General features: G+C 48.7%; 1 protein-coding gene across 2 annotated transcripts in view; it reads left to right on the forward strand.

The window, feature by feature from the left end:
* nol4lb (nucleolar protein 4-like b) overlaps positions 1-21153 on the forward strand; it is a 159928-nt gene that overhangs the window by 130282 nt on the left and 8493 nt on the right. For both annotated transcript variants that reach the window (XM_046365357.1, XM_046365359.1), the window contains exons 6-8: positions 11483-11841; positions 12950-13126; positions 13793-13981. In XM_046365357.1, the coding sequence (XP_046221313.1) occupies positions 11483-11841; positions 12950-13126; positions 13793-13981 (725 nt within the window). The remainder of the gene's footprint in view (positions 1-11482; positions 11842-12949; positions 13127-13792; positions 13982-21153) is intronic.

A 21153-nucleotide genomic window follows, 5' to 3' on the forward strand; every position in this document is an offset into this window, starting at 1 on the left:
CTCTCTCCCACCCCCTCCTCCACCTCCCCTGGTCCCCTGAGTCTGCTTCTGCCCTGGCTGCTAAAAGGCTCAAGGGCGTTTTAGGTGTGTGTGCGTGTCTGCGCGCAAGCGCCTATTGCAGTGTGTGCGCTCAGAGGTCTTCCTTGCATGGGAGTGCAAAGGCCCAAGGGCTTTTTAGGTGTGTGTGCGCGTGTGTGAGCGAGCACCTGTCCGTGCATGTACATGTGTGTGTCCTTTGCTCTCTGAGTCCTTTCCTGTCTTAAACACAGACAGTCTCCTCTGCCCTAGTGCCCATCAGCCTGCTAAACACTCCCATGTATCAGTGACATTCAGAATTCACAGGGGCCTCCTGCACATCACAGTCACTCACTCCTCATGAGAGAGAGAGTCAGGGATGAAGGGATGCAGGGAGAGAGAGTCAGGGATGGAGGGAGGCAGGGAGAGAGTCGGGGATGGAGGGAGGCAGGGAGAGAGTCGGGGATGGAAGGATGCAGGGAGAGAGAGTCAGGGATGGAGGGAGGCAGGGAGAGAGTCGGGGATGGAAGGATGCAGGGAGAGAGTGAGAATCAGGAATGGAGGGAGACGGAGAGAGAGAGTTCGAGATGGAGGGAGACAGGGAGAGAGAGTTCGGGATGGAGGGAGACAAGGAGAGAGAGTGTCAGGAATGGAGGGAGGCAGGGAGAGAGTCAGGGATGGAGGGAGGCAGGGAGATAGAGTCTGGGATGGAGGGAGGCAGGGAGAGAGAGTCAGGGATGGAGGGAGGCAGGGAGAGAGAGTCAGGGATGGAGGGAGGCAGGGAGAGAGAGTCAGGGATGGAGGGAGGCAGGGAGAGAGAGTCAGGGATGGAGGGAGGCAGGGAGAGAGAGTCAGGGATGGAGGGAGGCAGGGATGGAGGGAGGCAGGGAGAGAGTCAGGGATGGAGGGAGGCAGGGAGAGAGTCAGGGATGGAGGGAGGCAGGGAGAGAGTCAGGGATGGAGGGAGGCAGGGAGAGAGTCAGGGATGGAGGGAGGCAGGGAGAGAGTCAGGGATGGAGGGAGGCAGGGAGAGAGAGTCAGGGATGGAGGGAGGCAGGGAGAGAGAGTCAGGGATGGAGGGAGACAGGGAGAGAGAGTCAGGGATGGAGGGAGACAAGGAGAGAGTCAGGGATGGAGGGAGGCAGGGAGAGAGAGTCAGGGATGGAGGGAGGCAGGGAGAGAGTCAGGGATGGAGGGAGGCAGGGGAGAGTCAGGGATGGAGGGAGGCAGGGAGAGAGAGTCAGGGATGGAGGGAGGCAGGGAGAGAGAGTCAGGGATGGAGGGAGGCAGGGAGAGAGAGTCAGGGATGGAGGGAGGCAGGGAGAGAGAGTCAGGGATGGAGGGAGGCAGGGATGGAGGGAGGCAGGGAGAGAGTCAGGGATGGAGGGAGGCAGGGATGGAGGGAGGCAGGGAGAGAGAGTCAGGGATGGAGGGAGGCAGGGATGGAGGGAGGCAGGGAGAGAGTCAGGGATGGAGGGAGGCAGGGAGAGAGAGTCATGGATGGAGGGAGGCAGGGAGAGAGAGTCAGGGATGGATTTTTATTTTTCCAAGGAGTAGTGATGTGCCTTTTTTTTTTTTTACATGTATCCTCTATGCATATAGAATAGAAACAGACCTAGACCAAGATGTTCTATGTTGTTCTATGTTGTCCTGATCACATTGGAGAGTGGGGAGAGAGGGAGAGATGCAGGTAGAGAAGAGCAGTGTTCAAAGCAGTGATGTGTCTCAAAATCAGCCCAGTCTCAATGAAGAAACTGGTTCATCAGAGAGTATTACTGAGTATTACTTCTCTCTCCCCTCCTCTCTTTCCATCTCTCCCTATATCTCTTTCTCTCTCTCTCTCTCTCTCTCTCTCTCTCTCTCTCTCTCTCTCTCTCTCAAACTTTCGAGGAAATTAGCGTAACTTGTTGCTCTGCTGTCCTCCTCTTTAAAATCCACATTAGTCTTTGGTGGACAGAAAGTTCAGTGTGTGTTGTGTTGATACCTAATGTCTGGTTAGGTTGGAGTGCAACACTGGCTGTTTCCCAAATGGTACCTTATTCCCAACATAGTCCACTACTTTTGAACAGGGCTTGTAGGAAATAGGGTTCCATTTGGGACGTAAACCCATATCTGTTGCCTTTTGCCCCAAAACAGTGTGTCCTCCTATATCCTATTGACACTTCCCATGTTATTTCAAGGGCACTGACCACACTTGCTGTGTACGGTGTTTGTGGTCCTTGCTGCCTAGTAGCACAGTACATCGATGTACTGTAGCATTGTGTTGAGACTGGAGAGGCCATATTGACCACGCTGTGCTTCACACTGTGTACATTTCCACTGCCAAGGACAAGCAGAGACAGACATGTTAACCCTGCTAGGATATTCCAGGTGCTGATAACACTATATGGCTGAGTTCCACATAGCATTTGACCAGGGCCAAAAGTAGTGTGTTTATGTAAGGAATATAGAATGAGTCATTAGTAGACATTAAAGCTGTGGGTGGAGAAAGTAGAAGTGTCCTCTACATGACTTTAGCAGCTTGTCTGTCTGCACTCTGCATTCCTAGACTACCAATAGAACTAGTAGTCTGCCACGAAGTGGGGAATGAACCATCCTCTACTCTGTCTGGTCTCCCTCAACATGCATAGCCACTCTTATTCAGGGTTAAATGTACTGTCTGTGTGTTTGTCTTTACTGTACTATAACCCTATTTGTGTTACTCTGCCTGTCAGTCCGTCTGTCTCAGCATCTAGATCTTCAGTTGTGTATTCTGAGTAGATGAACCTACATGTTTGGTTTATTTGGATAGGGACATGTAGCTTACACATTCATCATAACGGTAAACACTCATCCGATGCGTTGTGCCATCCATAGTGTGGATATCTTACCCACATTTTCAACATTAGTCCCTAGATGGGTGCTGCTGACAGTACAGTACATGGATACAGTACAGTACAGGGATACAGTACAGTACAGTACAGGGAGGATACAGTACAGTACAGTACAGGGAGGATACAGTACAGTACAGGGATACAGTACAGTACATGGATACAGTACAGTACAGTACATGGATACAGTACAGTACATGGATACAGTACAGTACAGTACATGGATACAGTACAGTACAGTACAGTACATGGATACAGTACAGTACATGGATACAGTACAGTACAGGGATACAGTACAGTACAGTACAGGGAGGATACAGTACAGTACAGTACAGGGATACAGTACAGTACAGGGATACAGTACAGTACAGTACAGGGATACAGTACAGTACAGGCATACAGTACAGTACAGGGAGGATACAGTACAGTACAGGGAGGATACAGTACAGTAAAGGGATACAGTACAGTACAGGGAGGATACAGTACAGTACAGTACAGTACAGTACAGTACAGTACAGGGATACAGTACAGTACAGGGAGGATACAGTACAGTACAGGGATACAGTACAGTACAGGCATACAGTACAGTACAGGGAGGATACAATACAGTACAGGGATACAGTACAGTACAGGGAGGATACAGTACAGTACTGGGATACAGTACAGTACAGGGAGGATACAGTACAGTACAGGGATACAGTACAGGGAGGATACAGTACAGTACAGGCATACAGTACAGTACAGGGAGGATACAGTACAGTACAGGGAGGATACAGTACAGTACAGGGAGGATACAGTACAGTACAGGGATACAGTACAGTACAGGGAGAGTACAGTACAGGGAGGATACAGTACAGTACAGGGATACAGTACAGTAAAGGGATACAGTACAGTACAGGGAGGATACAGTACAGTACAGGGATACAGTACAGTACAGGGAGGATACAGTACAGTACAGGGATACAGTACAGTACAGGGATGATACAGTACAGGGAGGATACAGTACAGTACAGTACAGGGATACAGTACAGTACAGGCATACAGTACAGTACAGGGAGGATACAGTACAGTACAGTTCAGGGAGGATATAGTACAGTACAGGGATACAGTACAGTACAGGGAGGATACAGTACAGTACAGGGAGGATACAGTACAGTACAGGGAGGATACAGTACAGTACAGGGATACAGTACAGTACAGGCATACAGTACAGTACAGGGAGGATACAGTACAGTACAGGGAGGATACAGTACAGTACAGGGATACAGTACAGGGAGGATATAGTACAGTACAGGGATACAGTACAAGGAGGATACAGTACGGTACAGTACAGGGAGGATACAGTACAGTACAGGGATACAGTACAGTACAGGGAGGATACAGTACAGCACAGGCATACAGTACAGTACAGGGAGGATACAGTACAGTACAGGGAGGATACAGTACAGTACAGGGATACAGTACAGTACAGGGAGGATACAGTACAGTACAGGGATACAGTACAGTACAGGGAGGATACAGTACAGTACAGGGATACAGAACAGTACAGGGATACAGTACAGGGAGGATACAGTACAGTACAGGGATACAGTACAGTACAGGGGTACAGTACAGTACTATACAGGGAGGATACAGTACAGTACAGGGAGGATACAGTACAGTACAGGGAGGATACAGTACAGTAGAGGGATACAGTACAGTACAGAGAGGATACAGTACAGTACAAGGAGGATACAGTACAGTACAGGCAGGATACAGTACATAAAACATACAGTACAGGGAGGATACAGTACAGTACAGGGAGGTTACAGTACAGTACAGAAAGGATACAGTACAGAAAACATACAGTACAGTACAGGGTGGATGCAGTACAGTAGAGGGAGGATACAGTACAGGCAGGATACAGTACAGGGAGGATACAGATACAGAGAGGATACAGTAGAGTACAGGGAGGATACAGTACAGTACAGGGATACAGTACAGTACAGGGGTACAGTACAGTACAGTACAGGGATACAGTACAGTAGAGGGAGGATACAGTACAGGCAGGATACAGTACAGGGAGGATACAGATACAGGGAGGATACAGTAGAGTACAGGGAGGATACAGTACAGTACAGGGATACAGTACAGTACAGGGGTACAGTACAGTACAGTACAGGGATACAGTACAGTACAGGGATACAGTACAGTACAGGGATACAGTACAGTTCAGGGATACAGTACAGTACAGTGCAGGGAGGATACAGTACAGTACAGGGATACAGTACAGTACAGGGATACAGTACAGTACATGAGTACAGTACAGTACAGGGAGGATACAGTACAGTATATGGGTACAGTACAGTACAGGGAGGATACAGTACAGTACAGGGATACAGTACAGTACATGGGTACAGTACAGTACAGGGAGGATACAGTACAGTACAGGGATACAGTACAGTACAGGGATACAGTACAGTACAGGGAGGATACAGTACAGTACAGGGATACAGTACAGGGAGGATATAGTACAGTACAGGGATATAGTACAAGGAGGATACAGTACGGTACAGTACAGGGAGGATACAGTACAGTACAGGGATACAGTACAGGGAGGATACAGTGCAGTACAGGGATACAGTACAGGAAGCATACAGTACAGTACAGGGAGGATACAGTACAGTACAGGTATACAGTACAGTACAGGGGTACAGTACAGTACTGTACAGGGAGGATACAGTACAGTACAGGGATACAGTACAGTACAGTACAGAGATACAGTACAGTACAGGGAGGATACAGTACAGTACAGGGAGGATACAGTACAGTAGAGGGATACAGTACAGTACAGAGAGGATACAGTACAGTACAGGGAGGATACAGTACAGTACAGGCAGGATACAGTACAGAAAACATACAGTACAGGGAGGATACAGTACAGTACAGGGAGGATACAGTACAGTACAGAAAGGATACAGTACAGAAAACATACAGTACAGTACAGGGTGGATGCAGTACAGTAGAGGGAGGATACAGTAGAGGCAGGATACAGTACAGGGAGGATACAGATACAGAGAGGATACAGTACAGTACAGGGCGGATGCAGTACAGTAGAGGGAGGATACAGTACAGGGAGGATACAGTATAGTACAGGGAGGATACAGTACAGTACAGGCAGGATACAGTACAGTACAGGCAGGATACAGTACAGAAAACATACTGTACATTACAGGGTGGATGCAGTACAGTACAGGGAGGATACAGTACAGTACAGAAAGGATACAGTACAGGGAGGATACAGTACAGTACAGGGAGGATACAGTACAGTACATAAAGGATAAGGTACAGAAAACATACAGTACAGTACAGGGTGGATGCAGTACAGTAGAGGGAGGATACAGTACAGGGAGGATACAGCACAGGGAGGATACAGATACAGAGAGGATACAGTACGGTACAGGGCGGATGCAGTACAGTAGAGGGAGGATACAGTACAGGGAGGATACAGTACAGTACAGGCAGGATACAGTACAGGGATGATACAGATACAGGGAGGATACAGATACAGGAAAGAGCTGGGTGTCGTGTGCCTTTAAGAACAGCAGAGGAGGGTGACTCCCCCAGCCGGCGACCATGGTCTTGCTGAGGGGGATTTGTGTTGAGCTGGCAGGAATTAGGCTGGCCTTATTCTCCATGCATGAATAGTTTTATACTCAAATAAATACACGCCGCCTGCCTCCCTCCGCTGGCCTAACCCTCCACCACCACAGCCTCTCTAACTTTCTCTCCACCATCGCTCTCTCATTCTACTTTTCTATCATCTTCCTTTCCTGCCTTTTTGCTCTTCCCCTTCCTTCTCCCTCCCCTCCCCTCTCTTGCCTCCCTTTCTCTCAATCTCTCTTCATCCCTCTCAGCCTCCGCCTCTCGCTCCCTCCTCCCACTCTATGCCCCTCCTCTTGCTCTCCCTTGCTTCATACCCTCTCCTCTGTCCCTCTGTCTTTCTCTCCCTCTCCCTGACCTGCTCTCTACCCCCCCCCCCTCTGACCTCCTTCCTTGTTCCTAGTCTCTCTATCCCCACACACTGGTCTCTACTTTCTACCCATACCTTCCTCTACCATGGAATAACCCACTCTCTCTTGCCCCCTTTCTAAACCTCTACCTCCTCACTATCCCTGCCCTTGTTTCTTCCCCACCTCCTCAAGCTCCCTTCCCTCCCTCCTCTCCCTTATCCCCCCCCTCCCTCTCTGTCATTGAACTGCTCTATGGCTGTGGCTGTCTCTCCTCCTTCCCCTCCCTCATTGGAGGCTTTGGAAAGCTGACCCCAATGCTGCCCCCACTACACGCACGCTCTACAAATGCTACGTAGGCTTTAAGTCCAAATCTACACACACACACACACACACACACACACACACACACACACACACACACACACACACACACACACACACACACACACACACACACACACACACACACACACACACACACACACACACACACACACACACACACACACACACTGGGAGAGGCACGTGAGCCCTTCTTAGTCCCACTCAGAGGGTTATGCATACAGTCCAGGCAGTGTGTCTGTGAGAATGGGAGTCTGTGTGATGAGGCCAAGCAGAGGTCCTTAGGCCCACCCCAACACCACTACACTGTACTAGAGGTGGTGGAGCACTGCTCTCAACTGTAGAGATACTACAGTCCCTCCAACTATTAGTCGTGTGTGTGTGTGTGTGTGTGTGTGTGTGTGTGTGTGTGTGTGTGTGTGTGTGTGAGTGTGAGTGTGAGTGTGAGTGTGAGTGTGTGTGTGTGTGTGTGTGTGTGTGTGTGTGTGTGTGTGTGTGTGTGTGTGTGTGTGTGTGTGTGTGTGTGTGTGTGTGTGTGTGTGTGACAGAGACAAGGAGGACTGTGGAAAACAAAAACACACAGGCCATCCATCAGCGTGGCGGAGCCTCGAACTAAACAATCACTTATTTAGTAGCTGCCGCTGGTTGAGTTAAGACGCAAGCTGCTCGCCACAGGCTGATGGATGGGATGGCATCAGGAGGGGAGGGATGTGTGTGTAGAGACAAGTAGACGAGCTGGGCTCATGGATGACCAGACTTGGTGTTAGTTTGCCTGATTCTATGGTGTGCAGTGTTGTACTGTGTAACCTACAGCGTGTGACTGGGGTACAGGGGAGGTGGCGGTGCTATCCTCCCTGTGCTTCCCTCTCTCTACGCTCTAACTCGGAGTGCCCTGCTTTCATGAATAGGTATCACTGGCTGCCTTGGTCCTGCTTGGATGGCTTTAATTAATTAACTCACAGCACCATAGCAAACGTCTCTGCCTGTCTCTCTGCCTGTCTCTCTGCCTGCCTGCTGCACCATGGCTGTAACACTACTGAGTGCACTATATAGCCACCACACTGAGTGTTCCATGGCCATTCTTCCATGGCCATTCACTACAACAGCTCTCTCTACTGCTAATTGACGGTACTGACACACGGAGACCTTGGCTGCGTAGAGGCTGGGATTCATACTCAAGGTGTGATGTAGGCTACACATTATATTTCCTGTCCCTCTATACATGTCTGGAGCTTGTGTTGTCTGATGATGATTCTACCAGTCTAACTGGTGTCAGTCCCTGTGTGTTTCCAGTGTGGTGTTGTCTAATGATGATTCTACCAGTCTAACTGGTGTCAGTCCCTGTGTGTTTCCAGTGTGGTGTTGTCTAATGATGATTCTACCAGTCTAACTGGTGTCAGTCCCTGTGTGTTTCCAGTGTGGTGTTGTCTGATGATGATTCTACCAGTCTAACTGGTATCAGTCCCCTTGTGTTTCCAGTGTGGTGTTGTCTGATGATGATTCTACCAGTCTAACTGGTGTCAGTCCCTGTGTGTTTCCAGTGTGGTGTTGTCTGATGATGATTCTACCAGTCTATCTGGTGTCAGTCCCTGTGTGTTTCCAGTGTGGTGTTGTCTGATGATGATTCTACCAGTCTAACTGGTGTCAGTCCCTGTGTGTTTCCAGTGTGGTGTTGTCTGATGATGATTCTACCAGTCTAAATGGTGTCAGTCCCTGTGTGTTTCCAGTGTGGTGTTGTCTGATGATGATTCTACCAGTCTAACTGGTGTCAGTCCCTGTGTGTTTCCAGTGTGATGTTGTCTGATGATGATTCTACCAGTCTATCTGGTGTCAGTCCCTGTGTGTTTCCAGTGTGGTGTTGTCTGATGATGATTCTACCAGTCTAACTGGTGTCAGTCCCTGTGTGTTTCCAGTGTGGTGTTGTCTGATGATGATTCTACCAGTCTAACTGGTGTCAGTCCCTGTGTGTTTCCAGTGTGGTGTTGTCTGATGATGATTCTACCAGTCTAACTGGTGTCAGTCCCTGTGTGTTTCCAGTGTGGTGTTGTCTGATGATGATTCTACCAGTCTAACTGGTGTCAGTCCCTGTGTGTTTCCAGTGTGGTGTTGTCTGATGATGATTCTACCAGTCTATCTGGTGTCAGTCCCTGTGTGTTTCCAGTGTGGTGTTGTCTGATGATGATTCTACCAGTCTAACTGGTGTCAGTCCCTGTGTGTTTCCAGTGTGGTGTTGTCTGATGATGATTCTACCAGTCTAAATGGTGTCAGTCCCTGTGTGTTTCCAGTGTGGTGTTGTCTGATGATGATTCTACCAGTCTAACTGGTGTCAGTCCCTGTGTGTTTCCAGTGTGGTGTTGTCTGATGATGATTCTACCAGTCTATCTGGTGTCAGTCCCTGTGTGTTTCCAGTGTGGTGTTGTCTGATGATGATTCTACCAGTCTAACTGGTGTCAGTCCCTGTGTGTTTCCAGTGTGGTGTTGTCTGATGATGATTCTACCAGTCTAACTGGTGTCAGTCCCTGTGTGTTTCCAGTGTGGTGTTGTCTGATGATGATTCTACCAGTCTAACTGGTGTCAGTCCCTGTGTGTTTCCAGTGTGGTGTTGTCTGATGATGATTCTACCAGTCTAACTGGTGTCAGTCCCTGTGTGTTTCCAGTGTGGTGTTGTCTGATGATGATTCTACCAGTCTAAATGGTGTCAGTCCCTGTGTGTTTCCAGTGTGGTGTTGTCTGATGATGATTCTACCAGTCTAACTGGTGTCAGTCCCTGTGTGTTTCCAGTGTGGTGTTGTCTGATGATGATTCTACCAGTCTATCTGGTGTCAGTCCCTGTGTGTTTCCAGTGTGGTGTTGTCTGATGATGATTCTACCAGTCTAACTGGTGTCAGTCCCTGTGTGTTTCCAGTGTGGTGTTGTCTGATGATGATTCTACCAGTCTAACTGGTGTCAGTCCCTGTGTGTTTCCAGTGTGGTGTTGTCTGATGATGATTCTACCAGTCTAACTGGTGTCAGTCCCTGTGTGTTTCCAGTGTGGTGTTGTCTGATGATGATTCTACCAGTCTAAATGGTGTCAGTCCCTGTGTGTTTCCAGTGTGGTGTTGTCTGATGATGATTCTACCAGTCTAACTGGTGTCAGTCCCTGTGTGTTTCCAGTGTGGTGTTGTCTGATGATGATTCTACCAGTCTAACTGGTGTCAGTCCCTGTGGTTTCCAGTGTGGTGTTGTCTGATGATGATTCTACCAGTCTAACTGGTATCAGTCCCTGTGGTTTCCAGTGTGGTGTTGTCTGATGATGATTCTACCAGTCTAACTGGTGTCAGTCCCTGTGGTTTCCAGTGTGGTGTTGTCTGATGATGATTCTACCAGTCTAACTGGTATCAGTCCCTGTGTGTTTCCAGTGTGGTGTTGTCTGATGATGATTCTACCAGTCTAACTGGTGTCAGTCCCTGTGTGTTTCCAGTGTGGTGTTGTCTGATGATGATTCTACCAGTCTAACTGGTGTCAGTCCCTGTGTGTTTCCAGTGTGGTGTTGTCTGATGATGATTCTACCAGTCTAACTGGTGTCAGTCCCTGTGTGTTTCCAGTGTGGTGTTGTCTGATGATGATTCTACCAGTCTAACTGGTGTCAGTCCCTGTGGTTTCCAGTGTGGTGTTGTCTGATGATGATTCTACCAGTCTAACTGGTATCAGTCCCTGTGTGTTTCCAGTGTGGTGTTGTCTGATGATGATTCTACCAGTCTAACTGGTGTCAGTCCCTGTGTGTTTCCAGTGTGGTGTTGTCTGATGATGATTCTACCAGTCTAACTGGTATCCGTCCCTGTGTGTTTCCAGTGTGGTGTTGTCTGATGATGATTCTACCAGTCTAACTGGTGTCAGTCCCTGTGTGTTTCCAGTGTGGTGTTGTCTGATGATGATTCTACCAGTCTAACTGGTATCCGTCCCTGTGTGTTTCCAGTGTGGTGTTGTCTGATGATGATTCTACCATTCTAACTGGTGTCAGTCCCTGTGTGTTTCCAGTGTGGTGTTGTCTGATGATGATTCTACCAGTCTAACTGGTATCCGTCCCTGTGTGTTTCCAGTGTGGTGTTGTCTGATGATGATTCTACCAGTCTAACTGGTATCAGTCCCTGTGATTTCCAGTGTGGTGTTGTCTGATGATGATTCTACCAGTCTAACTGGTATCAGTCCCTGTGGTTTCCAGTGTGGTGTTGTCTGATGATGATTCTACCAGTCTAACTGGTATCCGTCCCTGTGTTTCCACAGATGACTCATCCTCGGAGAGCGGCAGTGGGAACGGCATGCACACCATGACCCTTCCATCTGTGGGCGGGGCGGCCCCGGGGTCTGAGAGGTGCATGGGGGGAACCCCGTACAGGAAGGTGGTAAACGGCAACAGGCCCTCGGCCCCACTGGACTTCAGCACCACCTCCTCGTCCTCATCGTCCGAGGACCAACAGGCTCCAGTCAACCTGAGTGAGACCAGGCTGCCTGGGTCTGCCCTGATGGGCCCCTTCCAGCTCGACCCCCCAGACGAGCTGCGCAGGAAGTACCCCGTCAAGCCTCTCACCCATGCCGCTGAGCTGCGCCTGGACAGAGACTCGATCAGGGACTATGGCAACAAGGTGGGGTCTTCTGCCCAGACCTGTGTCTGAAAATATTTTAAATACTTTAGCTGAGATTGGTTGAGTTTCCCTGGTGCAATGAACCAATAGAATAGGATGCAAAACTGTAAGCCTCGCCCATCTGGCACTCCAGGCAGACTTAAACAAATGGTAAAAGTATTTGAAAGATTTCAAGTAGTATTTGACCCCAGGTCTAATGGTGATATATTACACACAAAGTGATAATGTTGAGCAATGAGCCCACCAGGACAGTGTCAGTAACAGCTCAGTGTGCCTTTGTTATAGATGCCTACTGCCTTGCTATGACCAACTATGAAGGGTGAGGTCTGCACAAGAAGGTGCGGTTCATTGCCAGGGCATTACACAAAGCTGAGAAGTTTCCATTGAGATCTCGCCAAACTGCAATTACTTATACATTTCCTGTGGATGGAGAATGAATAGACGCCATTTTGAGAACGTTCTCAGTTCAGAATCCAAGACGTCAGTCTTGACTGTAAACCAGCAAGACAATGTGCATGAGAGCAGTGAGAGTTGCTGTGCCAGGAGAAGTAGCCTAGTTGTGCTGCTGTACTTGTGATGAACATCCATACAGGAGTCAGTGGAGGACAGTATGAAAAGAGAGAGGGGATAAAAGGTTCTTCTTTCCTGCTCCCTGGCTATTGAATGAGACACACTTCACCATGCCCTGACAATGCAGCCTTGTCCTTGGAAGCATCTTATTTTTCGCATTGGCAGGATCAGACAAATAGAACTGTTTAGCCACAACAACATCTAGCAGCGTTTTGTGCCTCACTGTCATCAGTGTTCCTCATCATTGAGATTGTACCGGGTGCTTTCAATGTCACCTAGCATACAGACTATCTGTGCTTATTCTCTCTCTCTCTCTGTGTGTGTGTGTGTGTGTGTGTGTGTGTGTGTGTGTGTGTGTGTGTGTGTGTGTGTGTGTGTGTGTGTGTGTGTGTGTGTGTGTGTGTGTGTGTGTGTGTGTGTGTGTGTGTGTGTGTGTGTGTGTGTGTGTGTGTGTGTGTGTGTGTGTGTGTGTGTGTGTGTGTGTGTGTGTGCTTGTGTTTTGATGTGTATGTGCACGTGCACCTATATTGTGTGACAGTCTCCTCAGTACAGCTCAGGAAGCTACGACTCATTGAAGATGGAGACATGTGCCGAGGACCTGACCGTGACCAGAGGCGTGGCGGCGGCAGACGACGATGACGACGATGATCACGACGACAGTGACAAGATCAACGACACAGAGGGCATGGACCCTGAGAGACTAAAGGCCTTCAACGTAAGAGCTGCTCTCACCTCAGCTATACACACACGCACACACAGCGTGCGCCCATGCACACACACACACCACACGTGCCCGAACACACACACACAATGAAATAGCTCTTCTCACCTTTACATGACCTTCACCTCACCTTTACATGACATTCACCTCACCTTTACATGACCTTCACCTCACCTTTACATGACCTTCACCTCACCTTTACATGACATTCACCTCACCTTTACATGACCTTCACCTCACCTTTACATGACCTTCACCTCACCTTTACATGACCTTCACCTCACCTTTACATGACCTTCACCTCACCTTTACATGACCTTCACCTCACCTTTACATGACCTTCACCTCACCTTTACATGACATTCACCTCACCTTGACATAATCTTCACCTCAACTTTACATGACCTTCACCTCACCTTTACATGATCTTCACCTCACCATTACATGACTTTCACCTCACCTTTACATGACCTTCACCTCACCTTTACATGACCTTCACCTCACCTTTACATGACTTTCACCTCACCTTTACATGACCTTCACCTCACCTTTACATGACCTTCATCTCACCTTTACATGACCTTCACCTCAGGAACACTGGAAGCAGCAGAGCAGACACACACCTTTTTTTCTACAGGACTTTTGTCATCTTCTTTTTAGATGTTTGTGCGTCTGTTTGTGGATGAGAACCTGGACCGCATGGTGCCCATCTCAAAGCAGCCCAAGGAGAAGATCCAGGCCATCATTGAGTCGTGTAGCCGTCAGTTCCCAGAGTTCGAGCTGCGTGCTCGCAAGCGCATCCGCACCTACCTCAAATCCTGCCGCCGAATGAAGAAGAACGGCATGGAGGTACGTACTACATCTATCATACCTCCTCTCTCTCTCATTCCTACTCTCTTTCATCCCTCCATCTCTGTCTCTCTCTCATTCCTACTCTTTCATCCCTCCATCTCTGTCTCTCTCTCATTCCTACTCTCTTTCATCCCTCTATCTCTGTCTCTCTCTCATTCCTAGTCTTTCATCCCTCCATCTCTGTCTCTCTCTCATTCCTAATCTTTCATCCCTCCATCTCTGTCTCTCTCTCATTCCTACTCTCTTTCATCCCTCTATCTCTGTCTCTCTCTCATTCCTACTCTTTCATCCCTCCATCTCTGTCTCTCTCATTCCTACTCTCTTTCACCTCTCCATCTCTGTCTCTCTCTCATTCCTACTCTCTTTCACCTCTCCATCTCTGTCTCTCTCTCATTCCTACTCTTTCATCCCTCCATCTCTGTCTCTCTCTCATTCCGACTCGCTTTCACCCCTCCATCTCTGTCTCTCTCTCATTCCTACTCTTTCATCCCTCCATCTCTGTTTCTCTCTCATTCTTACTCGCTTTCATCCCTCCATCTCTGTTTCTCTCTCATTCCTACTCTCTTTCATCCCTCCATCTCTGTTTCTCTCTCATTCCTACTCTTTCATCCCTCCATCTCTGTTTCTCTCTCATTCTTACTCGCTTTCATCCCTCCATCTCTGTTTCTCTCTCATTCCTACTCTCTTTCATCCCTCCATCTCTGTTTCTCTCTCATTCCTACTCTTTCATCCCTCCATCTCTGTTTCTCTCTCATTCTTACTCGCTTTCATCCCTCCATCTCTGTTTCTCTCTCATTCCTACTCTCTTTCACCCCTCCATCTCTGTCTCTCTCTCATTCCTACTCTCTTTCATCCCTCCATCTCTGTCTCTCTCTCATTCCGACTCGCTTTCACCCCTCCATCTCTGTCTCTCTCTCATTCCTACTCTTTCATCCCTCCATCTCTGTCTCTCTCTCATTCCGACTCGCTTTCACCCCTCCATCTCTGTCTCTCTCTCATTCCTACTCTTTCACCCCTCCATCTCTGTCTCTCTCTCATTCCTACTCTTTCAACCTTCCATCTCTTTTTCTCTCTCATTACTACTCTCTTTCATCCCTCCATCTCTGTCTCTCTCTCATTCCTACTCTCTTTCACCCCTCCATCTCTGTCTCTCTCTCATTCTTACTCTCTTTCACCCCTCCATCTCTGTCTCTCTCTCATTCCTACTCTCTTTCACCCCTCCATCTCTGTCTGTCTCTCATTCTTACTCGCTTTCACCCCTCCATCTCTGTCTCTCTCTCATTCTTACTCTCTTTCACCCCTCCATCTCTGTCTCTCTCTCATTCCTACTCTCTTTCATCCCTCCATCTCTGTCTCTCTCTCATTCTTACTCGCTTTCATCCCTCCATCTCTGTTTCTCTCTCATTCCTACTCTTTCATCCCTCCATCTCTGTCTCTCTCTCATTCCTACTCTTTCATCCCTCCATCTCTGTCTCTCTCTCATTCCGACTCGCTTTCACCCCTCCATCTCTGTCTCTCTCTCATTCCTACTCTTTCATCCCTCCATCTCTGTTTCTCTCTCATTCTTACTCGCTTTCATCCCTCCATCTCTGTTTCTCTCTCATTCCTACTCTTTCATCCCTCCATCTCTGTCTCTCTCTCATTCCTACTCTTTCATCCCTCCATCTCTGTCTCTCTCTCATTCCTACTCTTTCATCCCTCCATCTCTGTCTCTCTCTCATTCCTACTCTTTCACCCCTCCATCTCTGTCTCTCTCTCATTCCTACTCTTTCACCCCTCCATCTCTGTCTCTCTCTCATTCCTACTCTTTCACCCCTCCATCTCTGTCTCTCTCTCATTCCTACTCTTTCATCCCTCCATCTCTGTTTCTCTCTCATTCCTACTCTTTCATCCCTCCATCTCTGTCTCTCTCTCATCTCTCTCTCATTCCTACTCTCTTTCACCCCTCCATCTCTGTCTCTCTCTCATTCCTACTCTTTCATCCCTCCATCTCTGTTTCTCTCTCATTCCTACTCTTTCATCCCTCCATCTGTCTCTCTCTCATTCCTACTCTTTCATCCCTCCATCTCTGTTTCTCTCTCATTCCTACTCTTTCATCCCTCCATCTCTGTCTCTCTCTCATTCCTACTCTTTCATCCCTCCATCTCTGTCTCTCTCATTCCTACTCTTTCATCCCTCCACCTCTCTCTCTCTCTCATTCTTACTCGCTTTCATCCCTCCATCTCTGTTTCTCTCTCATTCCTACTCTTTCATCCCTCCATCTCTGTCTCTCTCTCATTCCTACTCTTTCATCCCTCCATCTCTGTCTCTCTCATTCCTACTCTTTCATCCCTCCACCTCTCTCTCTCTCTCATTCTTACTCACTTTCATCCCTCCATCTCTGTTTCTCTCTCATTCCTACTCTTTCATCCCTCCATCTCTGTCTCTCTCTCATTCCTACTCTTTCATCCCTCTATCTCTGTCTCTCTCTCATTCTTACTCGCTTTCACCCCTCCATCTCTGTCTCTCTCTCATTCGTCATTCTGTGTGTGGCTGGTCTAAATGTACCATACCTATCTAGCCTCTCACTCTCATCCCTCCCTCTCTCATGGTCCTGTGTGTGGCTGGTCTGGTAGCCATTTGCCCTCTCCCCCAACATCCCCCATGTATAGACGATGTCTGGGCTCTGTCTAGCATCAGGATTCATCATCATTTTGTTTTTTGCTGGTTTGTATCACCATTGGTTCTTAGATCAGGATGTAAGACTTGTGTTTAGTTCCTTACCTGGTAAAATATTCTGTTGAAAATGTAGTCAGTGCTCACGTGCTTGTTTAGGAATGAGACTATCAAGTAAAACTTAATCTATAAGAGATGAGTTGGAAACTCTTTGTAATGAGCATGTGTATCTGAAAATGTTCTGTTTTGTTAGTGTTGTATATGCTCTTTACTGCCCCCCTGTGGTCAATGGGCTCTTTAATGCCCCCTTGTGATCAATTGGCTCTTTACTGCCCCCATGTGATCAATGGGCTCTTTACTGCCACCCCTGTGGTCAATGGGCTCTTTACTGCAACCCCTGTGGTCAATGGGCTCTTTACTGCCCCCATGTGGTCAATGGGTTCTTTATTGCCCTCCTGTGGGCAATGGGTTCTTTATTGCCCTCCTGTGGTCAATGGGTTCTTTATTGCCCCACTGTGGTCAATGGGTTCTTTATTGCCCCACTGTGGTCAATGGGTTCTTTATTGCCCCACTGTGGTCAATGGGTTCTTTATTGCCCCACTGTGGTCAATGGGTTCTTTATTGCCCCACTGTGGTCAATGGGTTCTTTATTGCCCCACTGTGGTCAATGGGTTCTTTATTGCCCCACTGTGGTCAATGGGTTCTTTATTGCCCCACTGTGGTCAATGGGTTCTTTATTGCCCCACTGTGTGTTATGCAGGTGAATGAGGACCCAAAAGCGACTTGGCGAAAACAGAGTTTTTAATCCAGTAAGATACTTAACAAAACAAAAGGCATAATACTACTCGTAAAGACGAGAACAGACTGGAGACTTGATCAAGAACTGCAGGTTGCCTCGGGAAGGCACTTGAACCTAGCAGACTCAGACACCTGCTCACCACGCAGCATCTGAGGGAAACACGACACGACAGGGCAAAACATAGACACAGCACGGTGAATATAGACAAGGATCCGACGGGGCAGGTACGGAAAACAAGGAGAGAAATAGGGACTCTAATCAGGGAAAAGGATCGGGAACAGGTGTGGGAAGACTAAATGATTGATTAGGGGAATAGGAACAGCTGGGAGCAGGAACGGAACGATAGAGAGAAGAGAGAGCGAGAGAGTGAGAGAGGGAGGGGGAGAGAGAGGGATAGAAAGAGGGAAAGAACCTAATAAGACCAGCAGAGGGAAACGAATAGAAGGGGAAGCACAGGGACAAGACATGATAATTAATGACAAAACATGACAGTACCCCCCACTCACCGAGCGCCTCCTGGCGCACTCGAGGAGGAACCCTGGCGGCAACGGAGGAAATCATCAATAAGCGAACGGTCCAGCACGTCCCGAGACGGAACCCAACTCCTCTCCTCAGGACCGTAACCCTCCCAATCCACTAAGTATTGGTGACCCCGTCCCCGAGAACGCATGTCCATGATCTTACGTACCTTGTAAATAGGTGCGCTCTCGACAAGGACGGGAGGGGGAGGGAAGACGAACGGGGTGCGAAGAAAGGGCTTGACACAGGAGACATGGAAGACAGGATGGACGCGACGAAGATGTCGCGGAAGAAGCAGTCGCACAGCGACAGGATTGACGACCTGGGAGACACGGAACGGACCAATGAACCGCGGAGTCAACTTACGAGAAGCTGTCGTAAGAGGAAGGTTGCGAGTGGAAAGCCACACTCTCTGGCCGCAACAATACCTTGGACTCTTAATCCTGCGTTTATTGGCGGCTCTCACAGTCTGTGCCCTGTAGCGGCAAAGTGCAGACCTCACCCTCCTCCAGGTGCGCTCACAACGTTGGACAAACGCTTGAGCGGAGGGAACGCTGGACTCGGCAAGCTGGGATGAGAACAGAGGAGGCTGGTAACCCAGACTACTCTGAAACGGAGATAACCCGGTAGCAGACGAAGGAAGCGAGTTGTGAGCGTATTCTGCCCAGGGGAGCTGTTCTGCCCAAGACGCAGGGTTTCTGAAAGAAAGGCTGCGTAGTATGCGACCAATCGTCTGATTGGCCCTCTCTGCTTGACCGTTAGACTGGGGATGAAACCCGGAAGAGAGACTGACGGACGCACCAATCAAACGACAGAACTCCCTCCAAAACTGTGACGTGAATTGCGGACCTCTGTCTGAAACGGCGTCTAACGGGAGGCCATGAATTCTGAACACATTCTCGATGATGATTTGTGCCGTCTCCTTAGCGGAAGGAAGTTTAGCGAGGGAATGAAATGTGCCGCCTTAGAGAACCTATCGACAACCGTAAGAATCACAGTCTTCCCCGCAGACAAAGGCAGACCGGTAATGAAGTCTAGGGCGATGTGAGACCATGGTCGAGAAGGAATGGGGAGCGGTCTGAGACGACCGGCAGGAGGAGAGTTACCCGACTTAGTCTGCGCGCAGTCCGAACAAGCAGCCACAAACGGCGCGTGTCACGCTCCTGAGTCGGCCACCAAAAGCGCTGGCGAATAGACGCAAGAGTGCCTCGAACACCGGGATGACCAGCTAACTTGGCAGAGTGAGCCCACTGAAGAACAGCCAGACAAGTGGAAACAGGAACGAAAAGGAGGTTACTAGGACAAGCGCGGCGACGCAGTGTGCGTGAGTGCTTGCTTAACCTGTCTTTCAATTCCCCAGACTGTTAACCCGACAACACGCCCATAAGGAAGAATCCCTCGGGATCAGTAGAAGCCACAGAAGAACTAAACAGACGGGATAAGGCATCAGGCTTGGTGTTTTTGCTACCCGGACGGTAAGAAATCACAAACTCGAAACGAGCAAAAAACAACGCCCAACGAGCTTGACGGGCATTAAGTCGTTTGGCAGAACGGATGTACTCAAGGTTCTTATGGTCTGTCCAAACGACAAAAGGAACGGTCGCCCCCTCCAACCACTGTCGCCATTCGCCTAGGGCTAAGCGGATGGCGAGCAGTTCACGGTTACCCACATCATAGTTGCGCTCAGATGGCGACAGGCGATGAGAAAAATAAGCGCAAGGATGAACCTTATCGTCAGACTGGAAGCGCTGGGAAAGAATGGCTCCCACGCCTACCTCTGAAGCGTCAACCTCGACAATGAATTGTCTAGTGACGTCAGGAGTAACGAGGATAGGAGCGGACGTAAAACGTTCTTTTAGAAGATCAAAAGCTCCCTGGGCGGAACCGGACCACTTAAAACACGTCTTGACAGAAGTAAGAGCTGTGAGAGGGGCAGCAACTTGACCGAAATTACGAATGAAACGCCGATAGAAATTAGCGAAACCTAAAAAGCGCTGCAACTCGACACGTGACCTTGGAACGGGCCAATCACTGACAGCTTGGACCTTAGCGGAATCCATCTGAATGCCTTCAGCGGAAATAACGGAACCGAGAAAAGTAACGGAGGAGACATGAAAAGAGCACTTCTCAGCCTTTACGTAGAGACAATTCTCTAAAAGGCGCTGTAGAACACGTCGAACGTGCTGAACATGAATCTCGAGTGACGGTGAAAAAATCAGGATATCGTCAAGATAGACAAAAACAAAGATGTTCAGCATGTCTCTCAGAACATCATTAACTAATGCCTGAAAAACAGCTGGCGCATTGGCGAGACCAAACGGCAGAACCCGGTACTCAAAATGCCCTAACGGAGTGTTAAACGCCGTTTTCCACTCGTCCCCCTCTCTGATGCGCACGAGATGGTAAGCGTTACGAAGGTCCAATTTAGTAAAGCACCTGGCTCCCTGCAGAATCTCGAAGGCTGATGACATAAGGGGAAGCGGATAACTATTCTTAACCGTTATGTCATTCAGCCCTTGATAATCCACGCAGGGGCGCAGAGTACCGTCCTTCTTCTTAACAAAAAAGAACCCCGCCCCGGCCGGAGAGGAAGAAGGCACTATGGTACCGGCGTCAAGAGACACAGATAAATAATCCTCGAGAGCCTTACGTTCGGGAGCCGACAGAGAGTATAGTCTACCCCGAGGAGGAGTGGTCCCCGGAAGGAGATCAATACTACAATCATACGACCGGTGAGGAGGAAGGGAGTTGGCTCGGGACCGACTGAAGACCGTGCGCAGATCATGATATTCCTCCGGCACTCCTGTCAAATCGCCAGGTTCCTCCTGAGAAGTGGGGACAGAAGAAATGGGAGGGATGGCAGACATTAAGCACTTCACATGACAAGATACGTTCCAGGATAGGATAGAATTACAAGACCAATTAATAGAAGGATTATGACATACTAGCCAGGGATGACCCAAAACAACAGGTGTAAAAGGTGAACGAAAAATCAAAAAAGAAATAGTCTCACTGTGGTTACCAGATACTGTGAGAGTTAAAGGTAGTGTCTCAAATCTGATACTGGGAAGATGACTACCATCTAAGGCAAACATGGGCGTAGGCTTGTCTAACTGTCTGAAAGGAATGTTATGTTTCCGAACCCATGCTTCGTCCATGAAACAACCCTCAGCCCCAGAGTCAATCAAGGCACTGC

Source organism: Oncorhynchus gorbuscha, linkage group LG10, assembly GCF_021184085.1.
Source record: "Oncorhynchus gorbuscha isolate QuinsamMale2020 ecotype Even-year linkage group LG10, OgorEven_v1.0, whole genome shotgun sequence".
Lineage (NCBI taxonomy): Eukaryota > Metazoa > Chordata > Actinopteri > Salmoniformes > Salmonidae > Oncorhynchus > Oncorhynchus gorbuscha.